We start from the raw sequence: 25,338 nt of genomic DNA, 5'->3' as shown, positions 1-25,338 counted from the left end.
TAGGTACATCAAAGGAATCTGATTTTTAGGCTGATTTTAAATATATAAGTTTCATACAGTTTAGTCCTATTTATCAAAGTTAAGAAACTGATAAAACTTAACTTATTTTCGAAAAAAGGGGAAAGCAACCCCTAAAAGTCAAAGAATCTGAAAATCATACCATCAAATTCAGCACGTCAGAGAACCCAACTGTAGAGGTTTCAAGCTCCTATCTACACAAATGTGGAATTTTGTATTTTTTGCCAGAAGAAAGATCTTGGATGCGTGTTTTTTTCCCAGGGGTGATCGTATCGACCCAGTTGTCCTAGAATATTTGTAAATGGCTCATTCGAACGGAAATTTAAAGTTCTAGTGCCCTTTTTGAGTGACCGAAAAAATTGGAGGGCAACTAGGCCATCTCTCCCGCCACTTTTTTCCAAAAATCATCCAGTCAAAAATTTTGATATAGCCATTTTGTTCATCATAGTTGAAAGGTCCAATAACTATGCGTTTGGGCATAACATGACCCCCCCCCACTCACAGCCCCCGAGTGGGTTTTTCCGAGGGAGAATTTTCCATGGGGTGGGAAGTTTTAAGGAGTGAACTTGTCAGGGAAAATTATGCAATACGGGAATTTGCCAGATCTCTTGTACAAAATTCTCTTTATTTGTCTTGCTTTCTCTTTTCCGGTTCAATTTTCCGTGACAAGAGGTTAAGAGTAATTTTTCAGGGTAAATTTTCACCGTGATTGAATTGTCTAGAAGACATTTCCATGGCGAGGAGGTTTATCCGTGGAGACAGGGTCAGATTTCCTGGCATTATTTAAAACGATCAGAAATTAAATAAAAAAACAAGTTTTTCCAACTGAAAGTAAGTAGATACATTTTAATGTTGTCCTTAGTTTCAATTGGAAAAACTTTTGTTTATTTACTAAAAATAAGGATTGAAAACATTCTATTGTCGGTGGATATTTTTTGGACGCGGAAGGGGGAAAGGAAGAAAAAGGCTAAAAATATGCATTTTGTTGGGTCAACATCTCCAGCTTTCCAAGACAGATCCTTCAGATGGAAGGGTATATATCCTCTACAATGATAAGAACCTGTTTGATAAAAAAAATGGGAACCACATATTGTTTTTGGACGTTGAGATTTTGAAAAAATTAGATACAAGTTATAATTCTAACAAAAAGTGCAATGTGACTGGAGGTGCAAGACAAGATCATCGCGGCGTCAACCAGCGAGCTGTTGAGGAGGAGGCTTAGTTTGTTTTAAGTTTTAATGTTACTCCTTACTTTTAGTCGAAAAATCTTATTTTTAATTTAATTTCTGATCGTTTTAAAATAATGTTGGGATATCCAGCCCTCTACCCTTCATAGAAATCATCTTACCCCATGAAAAATTCCACCCTGGAAAGATCCTCCCGACAGTATCATAATTAGGCAATTCCTCATGAGTCAAACATAATGGAACCTCATGTTTGAAGAAAAATGAAAAAAAATATAAATGTCATAAAGTGCCAATTCACTGCTTTCACAAACATAATAGAAAAAGCACTTCAAGGACAATTTTGAGCATTAAAACACAATGATTGAAACACTGTCTATCGTAAAAAATAAGCTTTCACTTTTCATTTCGGGGAAGACATTTTTCCAATTCAATGGATAAAACATGTATCAATCAAATTTTGTGAAACGAACACCGAAAGGGCATTAAAGTAAATGTACGCTTCCTGACTCTTGACATGACCAAGAGATGAAAATGAAAGTCTAAAATAATAAAATATATCTTAATCACTTTGATAAGCATCATGGTAACCTTGATGAACAATCCAATTTAGGAAAAAAAACTAATTTGTTGTTCGCACGCCAAACAGAAGTGGATGAGAGACTCTTTTTTATTGGTATCTAAGCTATTCAAGTATAACCCAAGAGGAGAGGAGTATATACCCCACTCCAAATGTTTCAGAAAAAGGGGCAGATCCCCCTAGACGGACTGTAATTTTTTTAACTGCACTTACGGAAGTCTGCATTAACGCATGTTCTAACTACTGTAACTAGACTATAAAACCTTTTTACATTCATTCCACAGCTCTTCCACTATCAAGCTAGCCTCGAGTATCTTTTGTCACCTCATAGCATAGCAACAGTTCACCCGGTAAATTTTAGCTAGTTCTCACCTCCCAGTTCGATGTAAACATTGGAACTGGGTGGGGTTGCGATACGCAACCGGACCTGAAGTTTCAAAAAAATTTGACATTTCGTTCCAGTGTATAATGAAATTTGAATGTGCATGTGTCACGAGGATTTTCGTCGTTTAAGCGATATTGATGTCGGGAAAACGCGGACAAAAGACGCTTGACAGCTTTTCATTTCAAAGTCTCGGAGAATGGATAGTGTAACTGTAACTGCAAGTAGCTCTTCAATATGTTCTGTTGGAAGTGGCGAAGACGGGCAAACTCATAACACTTTGCAATCTTCTGTTAACCCCGTTAGCGTTCAGAGTGATCATCCAACAACACCCCTGCCCCCTACCCTGTTTCCAGAAAACGATATTGGGATCCACATCGGTACAATACATGACATTGACGACCGAATAAAGTGCGAGCTTCTGGAGAGGCCATGGAAACTCCCGATTGGATGCCAAATACCGTATTATGTTCATTTAAAGCGGGGAAAAGACGAAAAAATGTACTTGAACGATTCTCATTTGCAGAGTTTCCAGTGGCTTGTATATTCTGCTGCCCAGAAAGGCCTTTTTTGTAATACTGCCCACTTTTTGTAACTGGGGCTAGCGGGGGTCCAAACAGACAGGTTCTTCTACAAAAGCTGGTCACAAAATTTGCTAAGATACTGGGAAAAGATGGAGACCTGACAGTACATGATACTTCCCAATACCATCATGACGCAGTAGAGGCTGGAAAGTCGTTTCTAAGAGCCTACCATTCTCCGCAAGAATCTGTAAATAATCGCGTCAACGAACAGCGAAAGAAGCAAGTAACAGAAAACCGAGAGAGGCTTAAGCCGATTTTGGAATCAACCATATTTCTAGGAAGGCACAATATTCCACTGAGGGGCCATCGGGATGATGGCACCTTAAACTTGGATGACATGCCGCATTCCAATGAAGGAAAGTTCCGAGAACTACTACGTTATCGTGCTGAAAGTGGCGACAGTAAACTAAAGGAACAACTGAAAACATCAGGAAAAAATGCTACCTACATCAGCAAAACAACTCAAAACCGGTTGATTGACTGTTGTGCGAAAGAAGTTATAGGTGTCATTCTAGAAAGAGTAAAGTCAGCAAGGTATTACAGCATCATTTTCGATGAGACAACAGATGTGTCACATTCATCGCAAATTAGTTTAGCTCTCTGCTATGCCTTCGATAACCATAGACGCGAGGACTTCATAGGTTTTGTTGACATTCATCATGCCACCTTGGAACCTTCCACTGCATACAAGGAGCCGACTGTCAACGGAAAAGTGACTGGCCAGCTAGTTCTAAACCTTTTAGAATAAATGGGTTTGAATTTACCCGACTGTGTTGGAATTGGTATGGATGGGTGTGCAATGATGGTATCAAATAACTGTGGTGCTGTAGTTGAAATTCAGAAAAAAGCTAAAAATGCGTCTCGTTGTCCCTGCTTTAACCATGCCCTGAACCTTGCTTTGTCAAGAAGCTCAGCTGTTTCGAGCATCAGAAATGCCATAGGCATTATAAAAGAAGTTGTTGCATTTTTTAATGCATCTGCGAAGAGAAATTACGTCTTGAATAAGGTTCTAAAAGCTCAGCTCACGGGAATCGGCGAGACGAGGTGGATCGAGCAACACGAGTCACTTATGCAGTTTGTGTCCGAACTTCCAAAAGTCATCCATGCTTTGGAACACATTAGTCTCTGGAGTGAATCAGTGACCGCTCCGAAGGCAAAGACGCTTGTCACAGCGTTACGTAGTGCGGAATTCGTGGTTTCCTTTCAGTTTATACACAGTATTTGCGCTCTGACCTTGCCTCTTAGTCGGCTATTCCAGAAGAAGACTTTGGACTTGGGCGCTGCCGATAGCCACGTTTCCGACCTTTTGGATGTTCTAGCAAAGCGACGGGAAACGTGTGACGAAGAGTTCGCATTAGTATTCGAGCAAGTAGAAGAATTGTCAGATAAAATCCAATTGGCTGTTGAAGTTCCAAGGATTACACAAAGACAGTTTTATCGAAATAATACTCCTCATACTACCCCTGAAGAATACTATCGACGTGTTGTTTTTATACCTATGCTCGACTCAGTCATAAGTGACCTATATCCTTATATATCCTTATGTCAGCTCACTTCTTGATATGTTTATATCTCTTCCGGTGAGCATGGCATCTAACCGAGCGTAGCTTCTTAACTTTACGCAAACTAAAAACCTGGCTCAGAGCACAGATGGGGCAAACTAGACTCAGTGGTTTGGCCCTCCTTAATATGCACCGCAACATCGATATCAGCATTGACAGAGTTATCAACAGGTTTGCGAACAGTGGAGCCAGGAAGCTTGAATTTTGCTTGTAAGCAGTTGTCAGTTGATCAAGTACAGTTTTTGTAATCATTATTGTAATATATGAAAACCACCTTTTCGTTATACAAGAGACCGCCAGGGAAACTTAAAACGTGAAAAATAAAGTCAGTCTTGTGGCCGACAAAAATGACACTATCCCCACTCTTTTCGGTAAGAATCGCCCCCCTCCCCCTAGAACGAAAGGCTGGATCCGCCCCTGTCAGAAAATATATTCACTGTTTTGTTGTTGTTGTTAAGGAGCTAGAATTCTTTTAAATCTTAGAATTTCAATTCTTCTTCTATTACATCCTCTTAGCGATACAACTATTATGGAACTATCAGCTAACTGTCACCGTCCCTTCGGACACAGATGTCCTTTCCTTGTTCTTAAATAAAAAATAGTTGTACAACCAACAACAAGCAGAATCGAAGCCTTGCGAATTCCCATAAGCAATTCCTGGACCCTAGATGCAGCGAAAGCTGCAATTTAGTAGCGAATCATGATCCATAGTAACCAAAAGTTTAAAACCCCGTTTTGGAAAAAAAATAATTCCCTATAGACTCTCTGAATTAACCTTACTGCATGTCTTTCTGCCTTAGGATGATAGACTTTCATGAAAAAGTGGAAATAATAATTTGTATACAACTCTGAAAAGTCAAGCCAGCTTTGCATATCACAGAGACTAGAAACTGTCTTGGCTTTACTCTACTTAGGCTTTCAAGTCTAAAGCTAGACTTATTAGATAATTAGACTATTAGGCTAATTAGGCTTTCAAGTCAAGACTAGAGACTGTCTTGGCTTTACTCTAATTAGGCTTTCAAGTCTTTGATCAGTTGGACCAAATTTTTCATTTTGATCGGACCGGGCTCGGACCTTTTGAAAAATAGGTTTAGAGACATTTTGTTGTGAAAACATATCAATGGGAATTTCAGGAAATAGCCTGAAACCCCTGAACTCGGGACGAACCGTGCACCCCTAGAACTTCCACAGGCAAAAACCCTATATTGGAAAATCACAGTCTCCCCCCCCCCCATCCACATCAAACAACAAGAAAAATCTTTTTTATTGCTGAGGAAACTCTGATATGTCCTCCTTTGATTGTGAATTGATTTGTTTTGTGAATTGAAACTCGAATAATTCCTGTAAAATTAGATAAAATAACTTTGTTTCATCTCTCAGTTTAAATCTATAATTGCCTCATGCAACCAAACTTTTTTCAGCTTAACCTGTAAATTATGTATCTCTATAGCCACTCTCTCTCAGAGTTGACCGTATCCAGCCAGTGGTAGTAGAAGGTCGGAAGAGGACTCACAGGGTTCGGACAGGTTGGTTCGTTTCAAATTATAGGCTCTGTCCTATTTTTATAGGATTTCCTGGGCTCAAATATAGGCCAAATATAGGATTCGTAAGTCCTCGGGATCAGATCTATGGTAGATGGCGTGGGATGCCTGGTCACATAAATTACCAAGTTTCATCCCGATCCCTCCAATCTAAGCGTTTTCCATGATTTTAGGTCCCCCCCAAATTCCCCCCAATGTCACCAGATCCGGTAAGGATTTAAAATAAGAGCTTTTAGACACGATATCCTTCTACATATCAAATTTCATTGAGATCCGATCACCCGTTCGTAAGTTAAAAATACCTCATTTTTTCTAATTTTCAGAATCAAACCCCCCCCCCCTCAAACTACCCCAAAGAGAACGAATCCGTTCTGGTTATATCAATCATGTATCTAGAACTTGTGCTTATTTTTCCCACCAAGTTTCAGCCCGATCTGTCCAATCTAAGCGTTTTCCATGATTTTAGGTCACCCCAAACTCCCCCCAATGTCCCCAGATCCGGTCGGGATTTAAAATAAGAGCTTAGAGACACGATATCCTTCCAAACATCAAATTTCATTAAGATCTGATCAACCGTATACTTCATTTTACTATTTTTTCTGAATTAACGGGCCCCCCACTCCCCCCCCCCAGATGGTCAAATCGGGAAAATGACTATTTCTAATTTAATCTGGTCCAGTTCCTGATACGCCTGCCAAATTTCATCATCCTAGCTTACCTGGAAGTGCCAAAAGTAGCAAAATCAGGACCGACAGACAGACAGAATTTGCGATTGCTATATGTCACTTGGTTAATACCAAGTACCATAAAAACACTATGCTACAATGAGATTAACCGAACAGACGGACCGAAGGATGATGAGGCGATAAACGATAAAAAGCTGATTCCGACAACCTTCCATGCAGGAGGGCAAACTTTGCACTTTTATCAGGGACATCAAACTTACGAATTATCTTACCATTGCTATACCAAGGGGGGAGATAAAGTAAAAATTTACAATATCTGAAATAAAAAGTCCGAATCTGATTAACATCATTTTTCTTTAGAAGGGGATAAAGGACAGATTGATCACAGAATGTAGCATATAGCCTACCCAGTACACGTCTATTATACTTCCCTCGATTAGCAACTATCTTAGAATAGCCCATTTGAATAACTGGGCCGTATTCGCATCAGTCAGCCAGCGTTCAGCCAGGAAACACATAAGTCGCAAGAACTCCAGTCTCATTAAGCAGAGACTGATAGCCTACATACTGATCTTCGCTCATTTCGGACAGGCCCAACATGACAAAAAACAAAACATAGGCTACTAAGTCAACACAACAGCATAGCCCAGGCAGAAGCAGCTTACTAAGCCCAACACAAAGCATTAGTTAAGTTCAAACAGCTCAACAGTTGTAATTAATTATCATTCTACACCAAAAGACAGAAAATTGCAAATCATGAGCAATGTTCTTTGTGCTCTTCAGCCGAAAATATAGAAATAATAGGATTTTAGCCAAAATATAGGCATTTTATAGGAGTGCATTAAAATATAGGAATTTATTGGAATTTATAGGCGAGTCCGAACACTGGACTCATTGGAAAGGAAACTGCCAGAGACCATGCAGACCAAAGCGTCATTTTCCACCATTTTGTGCTACCAGACATCAGTTTAGGTACAAAGGTTCAAAAATGCTACATCCCATTATTTATTTGTAGTTTTTTATGCCAGAGCTAGTAGGTTACCGTAAGATCACGGAAATATATTTAATGGCTCATTTGAAAGCTATTACATCTCTGTAAGTTCGTCTTAACAGCTCCAACGTAAAGTCCTATATAGCATCTTCTGCCCCACCCCTTATATATTCCCCCTCACCTTTTTCGAAAGTAAACACAAAAAACGTGTCTTAAAATAAAGATTATGTAACAAAAAAATCATTTATTAACTTTCATGATATTGAGTCGGAATAAATTTTCTAAGACATTGTTGGTAAAATACGTCTTGGCCTCTTTAGTTATGAGCCAAAGCTGCGCACATCTTGTGGTAAAGTTTAAGGGAGGTAGGGTTCATATTTTAACAAAGAATCTTATTGACTTGTTTAGTTTCATTGTCTTAATAAACAAATATATTTTTAAAAGCTTCATTGTGTATGTTTAAAAACATTAAAACGAGTAAAAATTAATTTATAAAAAAAAGCAGTTTTCTTACGGAAGTAAAGAACAAAGTTGAAACTTAACTAGCGCTTTACTGAGAACTGAGCTTCTTTTTTTTTTTTTTTTAGAGAGAATTGCAATTGTGTGTTAAAAGTTATAGATATCATGGCTGGTGAAAGTATATTGATGGACTTTTTTCTAATCCTAAGAAAACATGCTGTTTATAGGTTAGTTTTGTGGTTAGTCAGTAAAGCACTAGTTTCTGGATTTTTACAGATATTAAGATATATCATGAATCGCTTTATTTAAGGTAGATTTGTAGATATATCTTGCGTAATCTCCTAAGTATATTTTTTCGTTTTAAGTTTCGACTCCACTTTTTACTTCCATAAGAAAACTTCACATTTTTTCCTAAATTAATACGGAGAAATCGTCGTTTGATACCAAAGTATCATAAAAGTATTTTCATTCAAACTAGAACAGAGACATAGAGAGGTTTTTTGGCACCCAGATGCAACAGTTTTTGCCCCCTCCCCTTCAGAAATACCCTAGGAATTAAAAAATGGCTTTATTTACGAGGTGCTCCAACAGAAGCTCCGCCTGGGAGAGGAGTACCTAGATGCCTTCCTCTACCTAAGTCCCTGAATTAGAAACGTTTGGTCAAAAATGTACACGCCCTAAAATTTTTAAGAGAACATCCAGAAGAAGGTGAATATAAGAGCGATCAGGTGATCTGATGTTTCTAAAACCTAAATTTTGGCACAATATTCAGCTTTAGCTAGTCTAATGTGTTTTGACAGCATTTTGCTGAAGAGTTATTTAAACAGTTCCCGGAGAGAATTAGTCACGTTTCCGAGCATGTTCTACTTTGCTTCAAACTAGGCGAACATCATAATGTTCTCGGCGAGCCATAACGTTTAAGCAACTCAATATGTAACACAGCAGCTGTGCACAAACCAGTTTGACAGGTTTTCCCTTCATATAAAACTCTACATGTGCAGCTAGACCAAGGACAGCTCAATACATACAATCAATCATAGCACATCAAAATGAATAGCACACTAGATTGAACATTTGATTATTGACATGCAAAAATTGACCAAAATATTCACATCAAATCAAGTAGAAGCTTCCTCTACTTTATCCTAAATTTAGCATGCTAATTTGCAACAATTGTAATAACCATAAAAATATAAGTTCAAAATCTAGCCAATGACAATTAACTTTACAAGGTGTATTTATGTCGGATGTGAGAATATAAACTAAAGAGAAAAGGCAAGGGAGTAAGTTGCTAGGGTGTATGGAGGGTAGAAAATCGTTTATTCTAATGTCTGCAGCTTTTTCTTCGGTCCGACTTTAAACAGTTTGCATAACCTTTAATCAGTGATGTTAATTAGGCGTGAGGAAAAGGGAGATTGTGGACTCCCAATATTTTGAGGAAATGCATTTTTTTTTTCATTGAAAAATGCATTTTTCTCATTTTCATTTTCAAATTTGAAAAAAACGAAAAATTTACTCCCCTAGATTTTGAAAAATACATTTCATCCCGTCCCTAAATTTCGTGGATTGACAAAAGTGTATTTAATGTAATAATTTAATTAATTAAATAAATTAAATTAGTTTAATTAATTTAAATGTATTATTTATTAGTCACTGATATGAGTTGTTAGTTTTGGCTCAGGTTTAGTTAGGTACCTGAAGCAATGGCTTTTGGATGAAATATGTCGGTTTGTAACAGACATTTTGCTTCCCTTACTTTTATCCAAATGTTCTCAAGCGAAAGAATTAAATTAAAAAAAAGAAACAAATACCAAAATACAGAAAAAAATCAAATCAAGCAAGAATCAGTTTGAGCCTTTGAAAAACATAAACATTTTGTAACAAGGTCACTAAATGCATAAAGAAGAAAGGGCAGTTACCCCTTCCCTAGGACTTTGGAATATACTTTTTTGGGTTTCCTTAGGAAAAAAACGAAAAAAATGCCACCCTCTCTAGGTTTTGAGAAATAACTCTTTTTGTATCTGTATTTTTTTAAAGTTTAAAAATCCTTGCCCCCTCTCCTTACATTTTCGTGAACTGAAATCCCTGATTCTTGGTGCAATATATATTGGATTTACACAAAAATTACCAAGGAGTATGAACAACAGGAAATTATTTACTCTGTCGTGTGTAGTCTTCTTTTGGTCTTAAATTTGAATAATTTCTATTGTGTTTGATATTCATTTATTAATTTGAGCTATTAGTTTTGGCTCATCTTCCGTCACATGTACAAACATCGGCTTGAGGGCCTGTAGCCACCCTCAAATATGCCTCTTGGAAGGGGGGGGGGCGAAGGGTCCACAAGAGTGGCATATTAATTAAGGTTCAAAAAGATGAACCCAAACCAACTCCAGGAAAAATAAAACTCACTGCCCACAGTCAAGTCCAAATTTGGAGTCTTAGTCTAGAATATTCCACTTATATTACCATGAAATTATCAAGGGTTGGACATAAAACACTTAAACTCAAGATAATTGCTTTACCTTTAGGATAGAATAGCGTACCTCCTTTTGTAAAACCAAAACTAGCTTCTTAATTTCAAACATCTCTCAGCATAAAAAAGGAAATAATCCATATGTTAAATCTTTCACCTACCCCTCCCAAAAAAAGAGAAAAAAAATCCCTTCATTTTTCTACTAACCACACAACGAGTCCAAGTCCTCTTTGGAAAATAGAAACTTGGCACCCATGGACAGGTAAAAAATCAGAATATTTCTAGACCACTTTATTCAATCCAGATTGGGAAACTTTCTGTTAATTCACAACCACTGTTTTTTTTTTTTTTTGCCGTTTACTCACTACCAATACCAACAGAACTATTCCCCCTCTTATTTTATTCTGCATCATGGTTTTCATATTAACGTGGAATTGCTTTATCGCTTCCCAAAGCCCAATAAGGCACCCGATACTTGGCACTAGATGGCCAGTCCAGTAGCCGTATTCGTCCGACTACTTATCTCTCTTACTTTATCGGGTACCCCTATTTTTCATGTATCAATGTAATTGTGTTATCGTTTGCCGGTACACGCAGACATATCTTATCACAAACAGCATTGTGTATGTACCGTCGTAAATTAAACAGCTACGTTATGTAGTACTTGTTGTGTAAGCGTTATAAACCTGAAAATGTACTCGAAAAATGCATATTTCATGCCGCCAAAGTAAATCAGCAGCTTTGCATAGATTAGTTATATTTCACACCTTTCGTTAAACTGTGCTTATTTTTGTGTTCCATTTAACATGTTATGTGTTTTCTGCATTGAGTTTTTTTATTCTTTGGTACGTTCCTTTTGGTATGTTCGTTTAATTCGTTGGTAAAATTATTTTTTGGTACGTTCACGTGTTTTTTTCATGTTTACGTTTATTTTATTAATTAAATAAACTATTTCTGAAACTATAAGTTTAGTGGTTCTGAGTTAATGGAATTACAAGTAAAAAGAACTGCTAGTGAATTAATGGACAAGTTCCTTAGAATGAATTAACAAAGAATGAACATAAGCACCTAGCCATTGGCCAATAAGGCAAATAGGGTATCATGTCACCTCAAAAAAGGTATGTGTTAGCTCCATAATCTTTCAAGACATGCCTCTAAAAACAGAGGAGGTATGTGTTAGCTCCATAATCTTTCAGGATATGCCTCTAAAAACAGAAGCATAAACATATTTTTCAATTTTGATGTCCAAAGATTCAATTTCAAACTTACAAACCGGCCAATAAGGCAAATAGGGTATCATGTCACTTCAGAGAAGGTATGTGTTAGCTCCATAATCTTTCAGGATATGGCTCTAAAAACAGAGGAATTAACAATAATGGCAACTATGGGGACTTCGATTGTAAGCCTACAATTAAATGGTTAGGTAGATGTTGGATCGTACGCCTGGCAAAACATCTTACCTAAGTATAGCCTTATATTTGTGAGCGAGAGTTATTTCTTCGTGTTGAAAATGATATTTTTGTTTGTTATTTTAAACAAATTCAAAGTCTTGTTCATAGGCTAATAAATATAACTTGATGAAATTAACCATGGCGAGAACCACTTATATAAAATACAAAAGCTCAGGTCAACATGGCCAAGTGTATTTACATAATATTTTTTCCCAAATGCATTGTCCTCTTATTTGGCTTACAGAAAAAGTTTGAAATTGAATCTTTGGATATCAAAATCGAATTAGTCTTATCCTGGATCCTAATATCTTCCTTTCTCAAACAGCCATATCGAAGATTCTTCCTTTATTTGTAATGCCCTTTTTGTTAACTAATAATACCGTCCGCGGACCATGTGGCAAATAACACAAAGACCCTCTAAGCCAATAATATTTACATGCTAACTTGCAAGGGGAGGATCTAGGAAAAAAAACAGCCACCCAGGTTAAAGGAGCCACCAGCTTTGTTACTCATTTTAACCTACGAATTTAAGGAACCTAAGTAGGAACCTAAATGGAACCTTCAAATAAATATTGAGTCAGCTGTTTCAGGTAGACAAACTACAGTTGAATATTCAGGTTGAAAAACTATAGCAGTGTATATTTTACGACCTGCAGACAAATAACTATTACATATTGAGATCTGTCGTCAATCTCATTCATTTTGATCAGACAAGAGGTCAAATAAATCCCTTTTTCTGGATATTTATTATAAAAGTCAAAAACAGGTGACCTGTTTCTTCTTTCTGTTCTTTTTTTTCTTTTTTTGAAAAACAGAAAGAGGTCAGACACAAACAGAAGTGTCCCCAGAAAGTTTCAAATAAATGTCATAAGTCAGTCAATCGTCAGATATTGAACATATTCGCTTTTAATAAAAAGGGTGTGCATAGTTGCATTTTGATTAAGTTCAATATGCCCCTCGCATTTTCTGAATCTTTAAACTTATATATATTCTTCCATAAATGCTCTTGAAATATTAAAGATATGCGCTTTTGACAACCATTTCGACAACATTGTCTTTTGGTTTTGCCTAACCACCCCCTTAGGATTCAAAAAAGGTTTCAACTTAATACCCTTGGTATTTCCTGAGATAAATATAGGCACACTCTGGTACACCTTTTTGACAACTTGAATGGAGAGGGAGACTGTCGATTTAGTGCAATATTCAATGAAATTTACAATTTGCCCAGGGCAAATTGTGCAACATCTCACTGAGGACCGTTGGAGCGCCCACCAAGTCAAAAATCATCCAAAACTTCGGTGGTGAAATTCTGTTCTAAGATTGTGCCAATGCTTAGTATTAAACAGCCGAAAAGGGTCTAGCTTTCCTATGAAGTTCTTCAGACAACTGTTATCTAAAGCCATAAAATTGAATATAATTTTTGAAAAGCCGTAAATTAACCCTTTCACGACCAAGCCCTCGTTTTTCGAAAAAAAAAATTACGTAAAATATATGATTCCTGACCAAAAAGACACGCTGATCTTGAATATGCTCATTAGAACCTTCAAGAATGACCAGGAAAAAATCTTTTCAAAGTGGGACTCTGCGATCCCGCTGGGCAAATGAACCTGACCAAATGTTAGCCAAATTGACAGCCTTACAATAATTATATTCAATTTTATGACATTTGATAACAATTATATGTCTGAAGAACAATAAATTTGAGGTTTAATCATTCTTTACTTATTAACTGTTTTTTGTTTCTTTTTTAACCATCAAAAGTAGGTGACCTGTTTTTTCCTTTCTGTTCTTCTTCTTTAAAAAAACAAAAAACAGAAACAAGTCAGACAGAAATAGAAGTAAAAATAGAAACAGTGCCGATGCTTAGTATTAAACAGCCGAAAAGATGTACCTTTCCTGTGAAGGTGTAGTTGTCTTTGGGAATCAACAAATTCTTAATGTTTGAATTTCAGGGGCAACATTTTTTTTTTTTTTACCAATTTAAGTTAATTACAAAAATAAATTAATTAAATTCTTCATTAGTTTTGGTTGATTTTTCTCATGGTTTAGCGTATCACACGAATTGATCAAGAATATTAGTGCAGTTGAGGTACTGCCAAAAAAAAATCGTAATTTTGAAACAACAAAAAAAGGCCTCAAGAACTCGCAGTTTTCAGATATGAACGGACCTAAGATAAAGCCTAAAATTATTTTTTTTTTAATATAATGTTTTATTTAAAATAGCTTGGTTTATGGTTTGGTATAGTTTGGTTTATGCTTTATGTAAAATAGTTTGGTTTATGGATTGGTATAGTTTAGTTTGCTTCATGTAAAATAGTTTGGTATAGTTTGGTTTATGTTTTGTGGTTTTATGTAAAATAGTTTGGTTTATTGTTTGGTACAGCTTGGTTTATGTTTGATGGTTTTATGTAAAATAGTTTGGCTATGGTTTTATCAAAAACATTTAGATTTTGTGTACAAATAAAACCTAAAACATTTGCGATTTGTTATCCTTGGTACTAAGTTCAGAGTTGCCCACTACTACTAGCCTATATATATTGAATGGTTACAATATCCTTTCAGTTTTTCTAACGAATAAAGTTTGGTAAAAGTAACGATTCTCTGTATTCGCTTTTCTGAGGTTGGAAAGAGGTTTCCAAACTGGATTAGTCTCTTGGGGGCGGAATCACAAATTTAAATAAATTTAAAAAAAAACTAAATTTTTCGTTTTTTCTTTTCCTTTTCAATTAATAAAATCAATTCACAGCATACTATATCATCTACATAAAAAAGGCCAAAGTTACTTACATTAGAAAGAATAATATCCTTGCTACCAATTAAATTTGAACTTGTTGCAAGGGTAGCCGTTGAACAGAGATAGGTTTCCAGGGATCTGCGAGAAAAAATACATTAAAATAATACATACGATACACAGGATGACTGCACAGATAATTCAGTAATACACAAGCGCTGCACAGAGATTATATGCACATAGATACTAATACGATTCAAAAAAGTTCACCAGAAAGCTTTAAATTTTACACGAGAACCAAAAATAACAACTTAGGAATAACTATTGGGTTTTGACTTTTTTTTTACTATTAATAACTATTTGGTAGAAAAGGTAGGTTTCCTACACCCTGAAGGCACATCAAAAGAATATTGGTGTTCAGAGGGTTTAAATCGAACTATTTTTGCAAGATAGAAAAAGGAACATATCCACTTCTGAAATGTTAACAAGTTTTACTCATTTTAAGAGCCAAAAAACATGGCACATTTAAGTAATGGCTATATTTTTAAAGAAGTTAATATGCAGAATAGCTGCACAAACACTTCACAAACACAGAAGTGTCCCACATAGATGACCACTGAAAAAGCATCAAAGAACAAGGTTTAAATTTTACACTAGAGTAAAAACTAGAGGTGCTAGGTTTTGACTGTATTAATGAATATTGGCTTAAACAAGAAAGGCTTTTTTAGACCTTGCAGGAACAACAAAAGAATATCAAGTCACCAAGGGCTCCATTTCCGAGTATTTCTGCAAAAAAAGACAACCAGGACATCTGAATAACGAAATAGGATTACAAATTAAATGATATCTACATCTTAAAGTTGTTAATACACAGAGTGGCATATATACTTCACTGATTGATAAGAGCTCAACAAAGTTGACGAACACATAGATGCTAGGGCAATGCAAAAGCATCCAAAAACAGCTTTAAATTTTATACTAGAAAAAAGAACCTACAAACTAACTGTGAGATTTTGAATATTAGTAATAACTAGCTTACCAATCGCACGTCACTGTGATCTCAATAGAAAGGAAACTTGAGAAGAATTCCACCCTGTGGAAATTACTCCTCCCTAAAGAAAATCTCCCCCATGTATTAATAACAGTCGTATTTTCAAAATTAAAAGTATTTGAAAAATACCCCCTCCCCCGCACAATAGTGTACTTAATAACTTCCTAACGTTTCTTGAAGTTCGGACGAACAGTGTAATAATGCATGAAGGTCATTCACAAAAAGATATACATTCGATTACGTACATATAATTCGACTACATAAATAGGACGACTTCCTAGACTTAAAAGACGCAGCAAAAATAAAATTGGTCATCAAAGTATCAATTTTGAAGTATTTTCGCAAGATAGAAAGAGACATAACCATTTCGGAATATGAAAATTCTCGGATCATTATAAAAACCAAATGAGACTGTACAATGAAAAATGTGGAGGAGGTAAGAATGTTTTCAATAAAATCGACTAGCACAAGATTGAGAGGGCCAAATCCATATTTTAGAGTAAAAAAAAGCAAAAAAAAAACAGGCAAATACCATCTAAAAAAACATCAAAGAACGAAACACACTAAACACTGACTAAAGGATGCAATCAAAAGGACAGAATGAACAGATCATTCACTGACGCTATTAGATGTTTTGTTAATGATTTAAGGAATGTATGGGGACAAAGTTTTTTCATATCTTGAAGAAAAGCGGCGAATGGGGTACAAGGCACTTATGGGCTGAGGAACAGCTCGTCTCTACCCGTTTACCCGATTTTGTAAAACTCGTCTCTAGCCATCTCACCTACATTTCTAAGTTTTCAATCCGCAAGATGGCTGCACAGGCAATACACTAATATACAGGTGCTGCATATAGATGCTATGTCAATTTAAAAAGTTTTAATTTGCGAGCTTTAACATCACATCAAAAGACTTTAAATTCCTGTCAGGCTTTTGACAGTTATTAATAACCATTAGATTTAGTAGAATAGGATCTCGTAGACGTTCAAGACACAAAATAAAGAAAATTTATTTGTCGAAAGTTCCCCCTCTAACTCCTGATTCAAGGTAGAAAAAGAAACATAACTAATGTTGGAATATCACAAAACCTCTAATTATCAGAAGTACCAAATGAGATTCTGGAACGCAGGTCTTTTATAATCAATTAATCGCGATTAATGATTGGAGAATGAACACAACTTTAGTTTGAAAAAAATTTCACAATTCTGAGACAGATGTGGAATAGACAAAAGTCTTAATCTGAAAAAATGTCACACTGATCTGACAATCATGTCACAAAGTGAACAAAATGTATAAAAATTATTCTTTCAACTCTTCTTTCCTATGCTAGTTTTTAGCTATCTATGTGAGTTCATTTACAGGTGTTTTTGAATTCATAAAGTGTTTGAAGTTTGTTTGCCTATTTAAGTTGTTTGCAAGTTTGTTTGCTAGTTTAAGTTGTTTGTTTAAAGTTGTATGTGTTTTGCTATGGCCTGCAGCCTTTTTTGCAAATAAAATCTTATCTTATGTACCAGTGAGTTGTTAAAGTACATGTTCCTTCAATTTTGAAGCAATTTTGACACAAGCCAGAAGCTGTAACTAGGACCAAAAGGTCCTATATCGCTGATACTTATATCATTGGATTCATCAGTATCAGCTCTATCCATTAACGAAGCCAGAATTATTGTGTTACTTAGACGCTTTCGTACAGAAGGTCCTAAAATCGCTTAAAAAAAATGGGAAATACAATTTTCAACTAATTTTCAAAGTATTTTTTAATACAAATAATTATGTCTGTCAAATTAAAAAAATTAATTTGGTAGATGGATAGAACTGAATCTCAGCTAAAGAGCGAAAGTAAAATTTTGTTCTCATGGATATATTAAGACCGTAGGAAAGCAGAAAAATAACCTAACAAAACTCACCTAAGGAACATAAATCTTAAGGGAGAATAAATATATCTTGATATTTCTAAACGTCATATAAGCGAGGATAGATCAATTTTTAGATTTTTAATTCTATACCATTTCATAGCTAATTCAAAAAAAAAGCTACAACGATGTGTTAGCAAGTGTAGATCTAAAGTCACGGATATTTATTTTTTTTAAAAAAAAGGAAGCTGTGATTAATGATTATATTTCATATTTCTAAATGTCATATAAGCCAGGATATATCATTTTGTAGATTTTTAATTCTATGTCATTTCATAGCTAATTCAAAAAAGAAGCTACAACGATGTGTTAGCAAGTGTAGATCTAAAGTGATGGATATTTAGTTTGTTTTAGAAAGGAAACTGTGATAAATGATTATATTTCATATTTATAAATGTCACGTTTTAATTCTATACCATTTTATAGCTGCTTTGAAAAATAAGCCAGAGCGGAGTGTTAGCAGGTGTAAATCTAGAGTGATTAATGCTTATATCTGACTCAGAAACAGCATAGCATTAACGGATACAAATTTGTAAAAGTAAGAGCAAATGCTGAGCTAATTTTTAATAGCTACTAATAAGGTAAGTAAACCCCTACTTAAGAAAACCCTTAATAAAGAAATGCTGAATGCCTAGAACATGTCTTACGGATGAGGTATTTTTCCAAATATTTTGTTTTTTGGTCATCTATCCAGATCCAAAATAAAAGCAGGTCATTCCTCAATCGGCTGGGGTGAGGTCATAAGAAAATATTTAATGTCAACTAAGACTTTAAAAGAGGGGGCAAAGGGGCTTGGAATAGATTTGAATGGAGGAGAAGGGTGTGTCGGCCTCAGGTGGCTTGGGGGTACAATGAGTTATTTGTGGTATTTTTTCCAAAAAAAATCTCGATCACAAGCCCACAAAGGGCCGAATTCAGACTTCGAACTCGACAAATCATATGGTTGTGCTAAAACTGGCAAAAATGAAAAAAAAAAACAAAAAAAAAATGAATAATCCTTTATTAGTCAATAATTAAACTGTAAAAAAAAAAAAACAATTAAAAAGTTAAAAAGATAAAAACTGGTCAAACTAAACAAATACGAAACTAAACTTAAACAAATACAAGTCAGAAAAAAATTAAAAGCACATCGCACTGATGTGAAATTCGACGTCGACAAGCCGAAAAATTGTCAGCGGCACGCCGGCAAAAACTGATCGGTGGCACCCCGTCAATTGATCGACATTTATTCCATTTTTAGAATTGTTTTGCTTGTTTTTTAAAACTTTCGAAAACTAAATTGGTATCAGTTCTTTTCGGAATTTCTTCTAAAAAAGAGTTCTTGGGGTCCACAGTTCCTTTTCATGCTCGTTACCAAGACCAAACCTCGGATAAAATAAGAACGAGACATCAATCTTAACTTTTCTCAAACATTCTTTGAATCCAAAGGATCGACATTGAAACCTTAAACCGCCTGAAAATTTAATTAATTCGAAAAAATAGGGAATTTAAAATTGAACTAAATTTAAGTTCCAAAACTTAAACTAAAATAAAATCGTTTGCACGGGTGCAAGAAACCTCAAGGGAAATCACAATGGAATCTGATGTATGATATATGTTATATGTTGTGATGTTATATATGATGTTATGCTATATGTTATATATGTAACATAAATCTTACATCATGTTAGGATTTCCTGGTTTTGCAACCTGTATAAAACTTCTTTGACTAGCCTATACTTATTTTGCCGTCGTTTTTCCTTTAATGGCATCGCAGCGAAAATTAAAGGTGAAGGTAAAGAGCGCGTTATTGGACTTGACAATTCCTACTGATGATGCAGATATCCGTTTCCTGGCCATCCAGCCAGGAAGCGCAATGGGGGTTGGGGGCCACCCATCCTTTGCTTTTACACAAGCTCCCTGGTTCGACTCGGACTAAGCATACAGATTCATACAACTGACCACCGTTCCGAAGAAAATAACCTACGACACCAGGATTCGAACTCTTGTCCTCACGCACAAGTGATTTTAAGACTGGCGTGCTATCTTTGACCCAACTTTGGCAGAAAATTAGGAGATAGCTAATTGGCTTGGGACTTAGAAATGCTATATGCATATCGTCCTAGTTTTAGAGGCTACGTTGCTACATTTGCGACTAATCCTTAAGTTACACAGTCAGCACAAAAAGGAGGGACGGTTATCCGCTAATACATTATTGAACGCAATTTAAGAAAACTTTGTTAAGTCAGTGGATTCCCTTTCTTTGGGGGAAGGGTTACGAAAACTCTCGAATCTGCAGTTTTTATGGCAGAATCCTGATGAGCGGTTCTTCCTATTAATATGGAGAGAGGATTTGATTTTTAGTATCCCTTCAGCTGGAGGAATATGCTTAAACTATGCGTATGATTAGGCTGCCAAATGGATTTTTTAATCCCCAATTATTATAAAGTATTTTTATAGTGAAGTAAAAGATTATGTTTACATTATAATACTAGGCGGCTTTAATGTAAATCTGTTGATTTTAATACGACTCTATTTTGTTACTTTTTTTTGCCCTGGCCCAGTGGGTTCCAGCACTATGCGATATGGGAATTTGCCAGGAATAATAATTTGAAGTGGGTACTTTTCTAAAAATATAAACGTAACAGCCTCAGTCTGAAGAAAAGCCTATGATCTCAAGTTGATCATCTGTCAGTTGATCAGCTATCCCGAACAAAATGTGAATTTCTCAAAAGGCTGTTTAATTATATGATGTCAGTGAAGACAGGATGCAGAAAAGGACAAAAGTGATGATGTTAGCATTTAAGGCATTCTTTTAAAAAATCTTAAGAAAACATTTATTTTCAGGATTTTTTTCAATTATTGATGCACAAATTTAACTTTGGCGTAAAAGCTTAGAGTGCATTAAAATGAATATGATAGTGAAAATCAATGGAGATAAAAAAAAAATTGTATGAAAGTAGAAAACAACATTAGAATTTAAATAATCGGTAATTATTCTAGACAATAAGGAGTTGGAATGTCCCAAAATCTCACTGTTTATGCTACCAGTGACTTGTTTATGGGTCTAGACGTTTTCCATCCGGACCCCCCCCCAACAGAAAATTCCCAATGTTAGCTATAGTATGGGCCGGTGGGTTCAATGCTTGTGATCTCAGAAGTTTGGTGAAGATTTTACATATATTTGTTTAACCAATAGAAGAGAACATTTATAAAAAAGAAGATTTTTGAGGAATATCAGGGGTAGCTGAAACTCATTTTGATTAGAAATAATTATATTGTAGTGAAGATGAGAAAAACAAGTGAAATACAAGCTGAAGTCCAAAACAAAGGAGTAAATTAAAAAACATTTTGAAGGGAACCTAAAAGTGTCATTGAATAATGGATTTTTGGCTTACATTTTCCTCTCAGTAATTTCAGAAAATAATTCGTCGCTGAAATATTCGGCGGCACACTACCTCTGAATGTATTGGCGCCGAACCGGCACGCCAATGCCTTTTATGTTGGCAGCGCGCTGAAATATCTTTGGTGGTGCAATATCGGTTTTCAGCGCGGCTTCAGGAACTACTATCTTCATATATACATTGGAGTGGGAGATATAAATTTTTAAGTAACTGGAGCTTATAAGCTCATTTTTACGGAATCCTCTACTATCAAACAGTTCGTGGTAACGAACTGTAGTAAGGAGCGACCCGGCTCAATAGTAATCAAAACTCTAAAAAATGGAATTTTGATACCAATAGCTACATCAAAAGAATGGCATTTTAATGCTGATTTTAAATATATAAGTTTCATCAAGTTTAGTCTTAACCATCAAAAGTTACGAGCCTGAGAAAATTTACGTTATTTTAGAAAATAGGGGGAAACACCCCCTAAAAGTCATAGAATTCTTAACGAAAATCAGACCATCAGATTCACCGTATCAGAAAACCCTACAGTAGAAGTTTCAAGCTCCTATCTACAAAAATGTGGAATTTTGTATTTTTTGCCAGAAGGCAGATCACGGATGCATGTTTATTTGTTTTTTTTTTTTTCTTTTTCCCAGGGGTGATCGTACCGACCCAGTTGTCCTAGAATGTTGCGAGAGGGCTCATTCTAACGGAAATGAAAAGTTCTAGTGCCCTTTTTAAGTGACCAAAAAATTGGAGGGCACCTAGGCCCCCTCCCACGCTAATTATTTTCCCAAAGACAACGGATCAAAATTCTGAGATAGCCATTTTATTCAGCGTAGTCGAAAAACCTTGTAACTGTGTCTTTGGGGACGACTTACTCCCCCGCAGTCCCCGTGGGAGGAGCTACAAGTTACAAACTTTGACCAGTGCTTACATATAGTAATGGTTATTGGGAAGTGTGCAGGCGTTTTCAGTAGGATTTTTTGGTTGGGGGAAGGGGTTGAGAATAGGGGGATCGGCTGGGGGAGCTTTCCATCGAGGAATTTGTCATGGTGGAAGAAAATTTCCATGAAGGGAGCGCAGTATTTACAAGCATTATTTAAAAAAAAACAATGAAAAAAGAAATATGAAAGTTTTTTTTCAGCTGGAAGTAAAGAGCAGAATTGAAACTTAAAACGAACAAAAATTATTACCCATATGAGGGGCTCACCTCCTCCTAATACCCCGCTCTTTACGCTAAAGTATTTTTAGTAATTTCAACTATTTATTTTACGGCTTTGGTGATTCAGGGGTCATTCTTCATGAATTGGGACAAAATTTAAGCTTTAGTGTAAAGAGCGAGGTACTGACGAGGGGGCGAACCCCCTCATATATGTAATAAAAACATGAGAATAAAAAACTTCTTTACATTAGGTAATTTATAAGTTACGTATATCTTTTACTAAAAAAAAGATTCGTAAAAAATTAAAAGTTCTAGTTGCCTTTATCTTAATTAACCGAAAAATCGGAGGGCAACTAGGCTTCCTCTCCCGCTCTTTTTTCTCAAAATCATTCAATCAAAATTATGAGAAAGCCATTTAGCAAACAAAAAAAAAAAATAAATATGCAAATTTCGTTTTAATTATTCCTCTGCGAAGAGCCAAAATCAAAACATGCATTGATTGAAAAACGTTCAGAAATTAAATGAAAAACAACAAGTTTTTTTGACTGAAAGTAAGGAGCAAAATTAAGACTTAAAATGAACAGAAATTACTTCGTACATGAAAGGGGCTGCTTCTTCACCAACGCCCCGCTCTTTACGCTAAAGTTTTTTACTGTTTTAAAAAGAAGAGTTGAGAAAAGAGTCAAACTTTAGCGTCAAGAGCGGGGCGTTGGTGAAGAAGCAGCCCCTTTCATATACGAAGTAATTTCTGTTCGTTTTAAGTTTTAATTTTGCTCCTTACTTTCAGTTAAAATTTTTTTTTTTTTTATTTAATCTAACAATAAGACAATAGGCCACACATTGGATGCAACATCTTTTACAATTTCCAAAAAGCGATTGTATTTTATGCTTGTGTTTTTTTGCAGTTTGAACAGTGTTCAATCAACTATTTATTATATTTTATTAAATTAAGATATGTAAAAAATAAAATTCTTAAGCCTCTTTGTTTGTTTTTTTACTCGCGACAGTATTTTTTACTCATGTATTTTCGTAGTTTGAACTGTAGCCAATGAACTATTTATTGCACTTTATAAATTTAATATAGGTAAAAATTAAAATTTAAAAACCTGTTGTTTTTTTTGTAAATTTTACAGGGAGTATTCAGGGCCTAGAATATGAGAAGTTTCTGATCATTTTTCGAACTTCTATTTCTTTTTTTAGCTTATTCAAAATCTAATAAATCCTATTGAGATTCTGACTTAGAAATTCAAATTTTAAAACTTCAAGTCTTTTGGCAATAAATTTACAACTAACTCTGACTTTGAAAGCTGAACGTCAATAGCCCCTAGGTATTGGGCAAAAATGCATCTTCTATTTTATTTAAACCCTTACCCTTAAAAAATGTTCTAGTTCTGTCCTCATCCCAATTCCAGCATATAACTTCATGAATATAAAATCCTCCTTTCCTCCGAGATTGGATCTAAGGAGTTCTGAAAAATCAAAAGAGTGGCAAAAAAGTACATGCTTATGGCTTATTTCTGCTTATGGATTCTCCTGTAGTGCCACCAACTTTGACAAACTTGCCAACAAAAGAGAAGTAAAATTCACTGTCTTTTCAGTCCAGTTTCACAGTCAAACCGGAAATTATCTACAGCTTTTTTAATGACAGCTAATCCCCTGGGAAAATACAATAATAGGTCATTTTTCTTTGAGATGGTCTGCTGACAAGACAGAAAGAATGAGACTCGGCAAATTATTTTAGGGTGCAGCATGCTCTCTTATGTGGTGAGTCTCATACCACGACAAATTCTTTTAAGATAATAAAAAAATTCATACTTATGAAAGACTGTTGAAGCTCTGGGAAGCGCATTTTTGATGTATTTGACAACTGTGTCAGATACAATTCTATCCCCTTTTTTGATAAACTCTTCGTTATCTTCAAGAGCTAATGACGAGTCCTCTATACCAAGGGATTTCCGTTGCTCCAGTTCCTGCTGTATGTAAGACTTGTGTGTAAAAGCTCTCTTCAATAATTCCTGATCAAACTCTTCACCCAACCTCTTTCCAAAAGCATAAATTTCTGCCTGAAGGTTCCTGGAAAAAAACAGCAAGATCAGCTGTTATGTTAAACAGCAAGATCAGATGTTTTGTGTGAAGTGGCTATAATACAGCTTCACCCAAATCAGATAAAACCGACATTTTCCATGCAAGGTCCTGCAAAAAACCCAGGATTGTATTCAAGTAACAATGAAGACAACACTGCCTTTCAATTTTATATAAAGAGGAAGATACACAGAAAGGAGGACTTTATGGTCCTCAGAAAGTCCTAAAATACCCCCATGGGGGTATTCCCCACCTTTTAGATTATTAAAAGTTTTTTTCTAATGCTAGTACAAAAAAGTCATTTTAAGTGATTAAAATTAACTTTTTTGTACCAGCATTAGAAAAATTGAAAAAAAACAGCCCCCCCCCCACAGAATTTTGAAAAACTACATTTTTGTCCTCCACTTCTTCCTTTAATTCTGTGAATTGAGGCCACAGAAAGGATTGTGGAGCTTTTGAACAGCAAGAATTTCACACGCAAATTACAGCACAAATACTGAGTCACATTATTAAAAATAATTTCCAATTTGTACTCCATTTTTTTTCCTTCTTATTGTGAATTCTCTTCTGATACTAGAGGCTTTTTGCTTGTTTTCAGTCTTCACTAACTTGAATTTTCCTCTTCTTAAACTAAATAAAGATGAATGTCTTTTCTTAGTTAATGCAGTCTCTTTCATTATAAAGTTTTATATGAGTCTTAAGCACAATTGCATCTGCTGAATGTGGAAATCTGGAATGAAAATTTTACAATTCCATTCTTGTAGGTTCAAAAATTTAAACAAACTAAAATCAAATTCTAAGTCCAGGAATTTAACCCCATGTTGTTTTGAAGTTCATAAAGGGGGGGGGCATCTTTGACCTTTCTCAGGGAAGAAATTTGTCTCCTTCTATAATTTATTTGTTGCCTTGTATATAACTGAGTATTTGTTATAGCACTAACTGAGTGGTTAGTGTTAAAGACTTGAAATCATGAGGTCCGAGGTTTGAGTCCTGGTGTTTCTGGTTCTTTGGTTTGGAATGGGGGTCAATGGTATAACCCTGTAAGATCAGTCAGAGTCAACCCGGCTCTAAATGGGTACCTGGAAAAATCTAGGGAAAAAGCATGGGAAGTGTAGGATGA

At 35.5% G+C, this 25,338-nt stretch overlaps 1 protein-coding gene across 1 annotated transcript in view; it reads right to left on the bottom strand.

Annotated features, from left to right (window-relative positions):
* The window catches only part of LOC136026661 (large ribosomal subunit protein mL44-like), a 65,756-nt gene that overhangs the window by 39,843 nt on the left and 575 nt on the right, over positions 1-25,338 (bottom strand). Inside the window, exons 2-3 of the mRNA XM_065703399.1 lie at positions 23,952-24,209; positions 14,699-14,783 (exon numbers count right to left, since the gene is read on the bottom strand). Of these exons, the coding sequence (XP_065559471.1) occupies positions 14,699-14,783; positions 23,952-24,209 (343 nt within the window). The remainder of the gene's footprint in view (positions 1-14,698; positions 14,784-23,951; positions 24,210-25,338) is intronic.

The sequence above is a fragment of the Artemia franciscana genome, chromosome 4 (assembly GCF_032884065.1).
Source record: "Artemia franciscana chromosome 4, ASM3288406v1, whole genome shotgun sequence".
Classification (NCBI taxonomy): domain Eukaryota; kingdom Metazoa; phylum Arthropoda; class Branchiopoda; order Anostraca; family Artemiidae; genus Artemia; species Artemia franciscana.
This window is presented reverse-complemented; position numbering and strand designations above follow the sequence as displayed.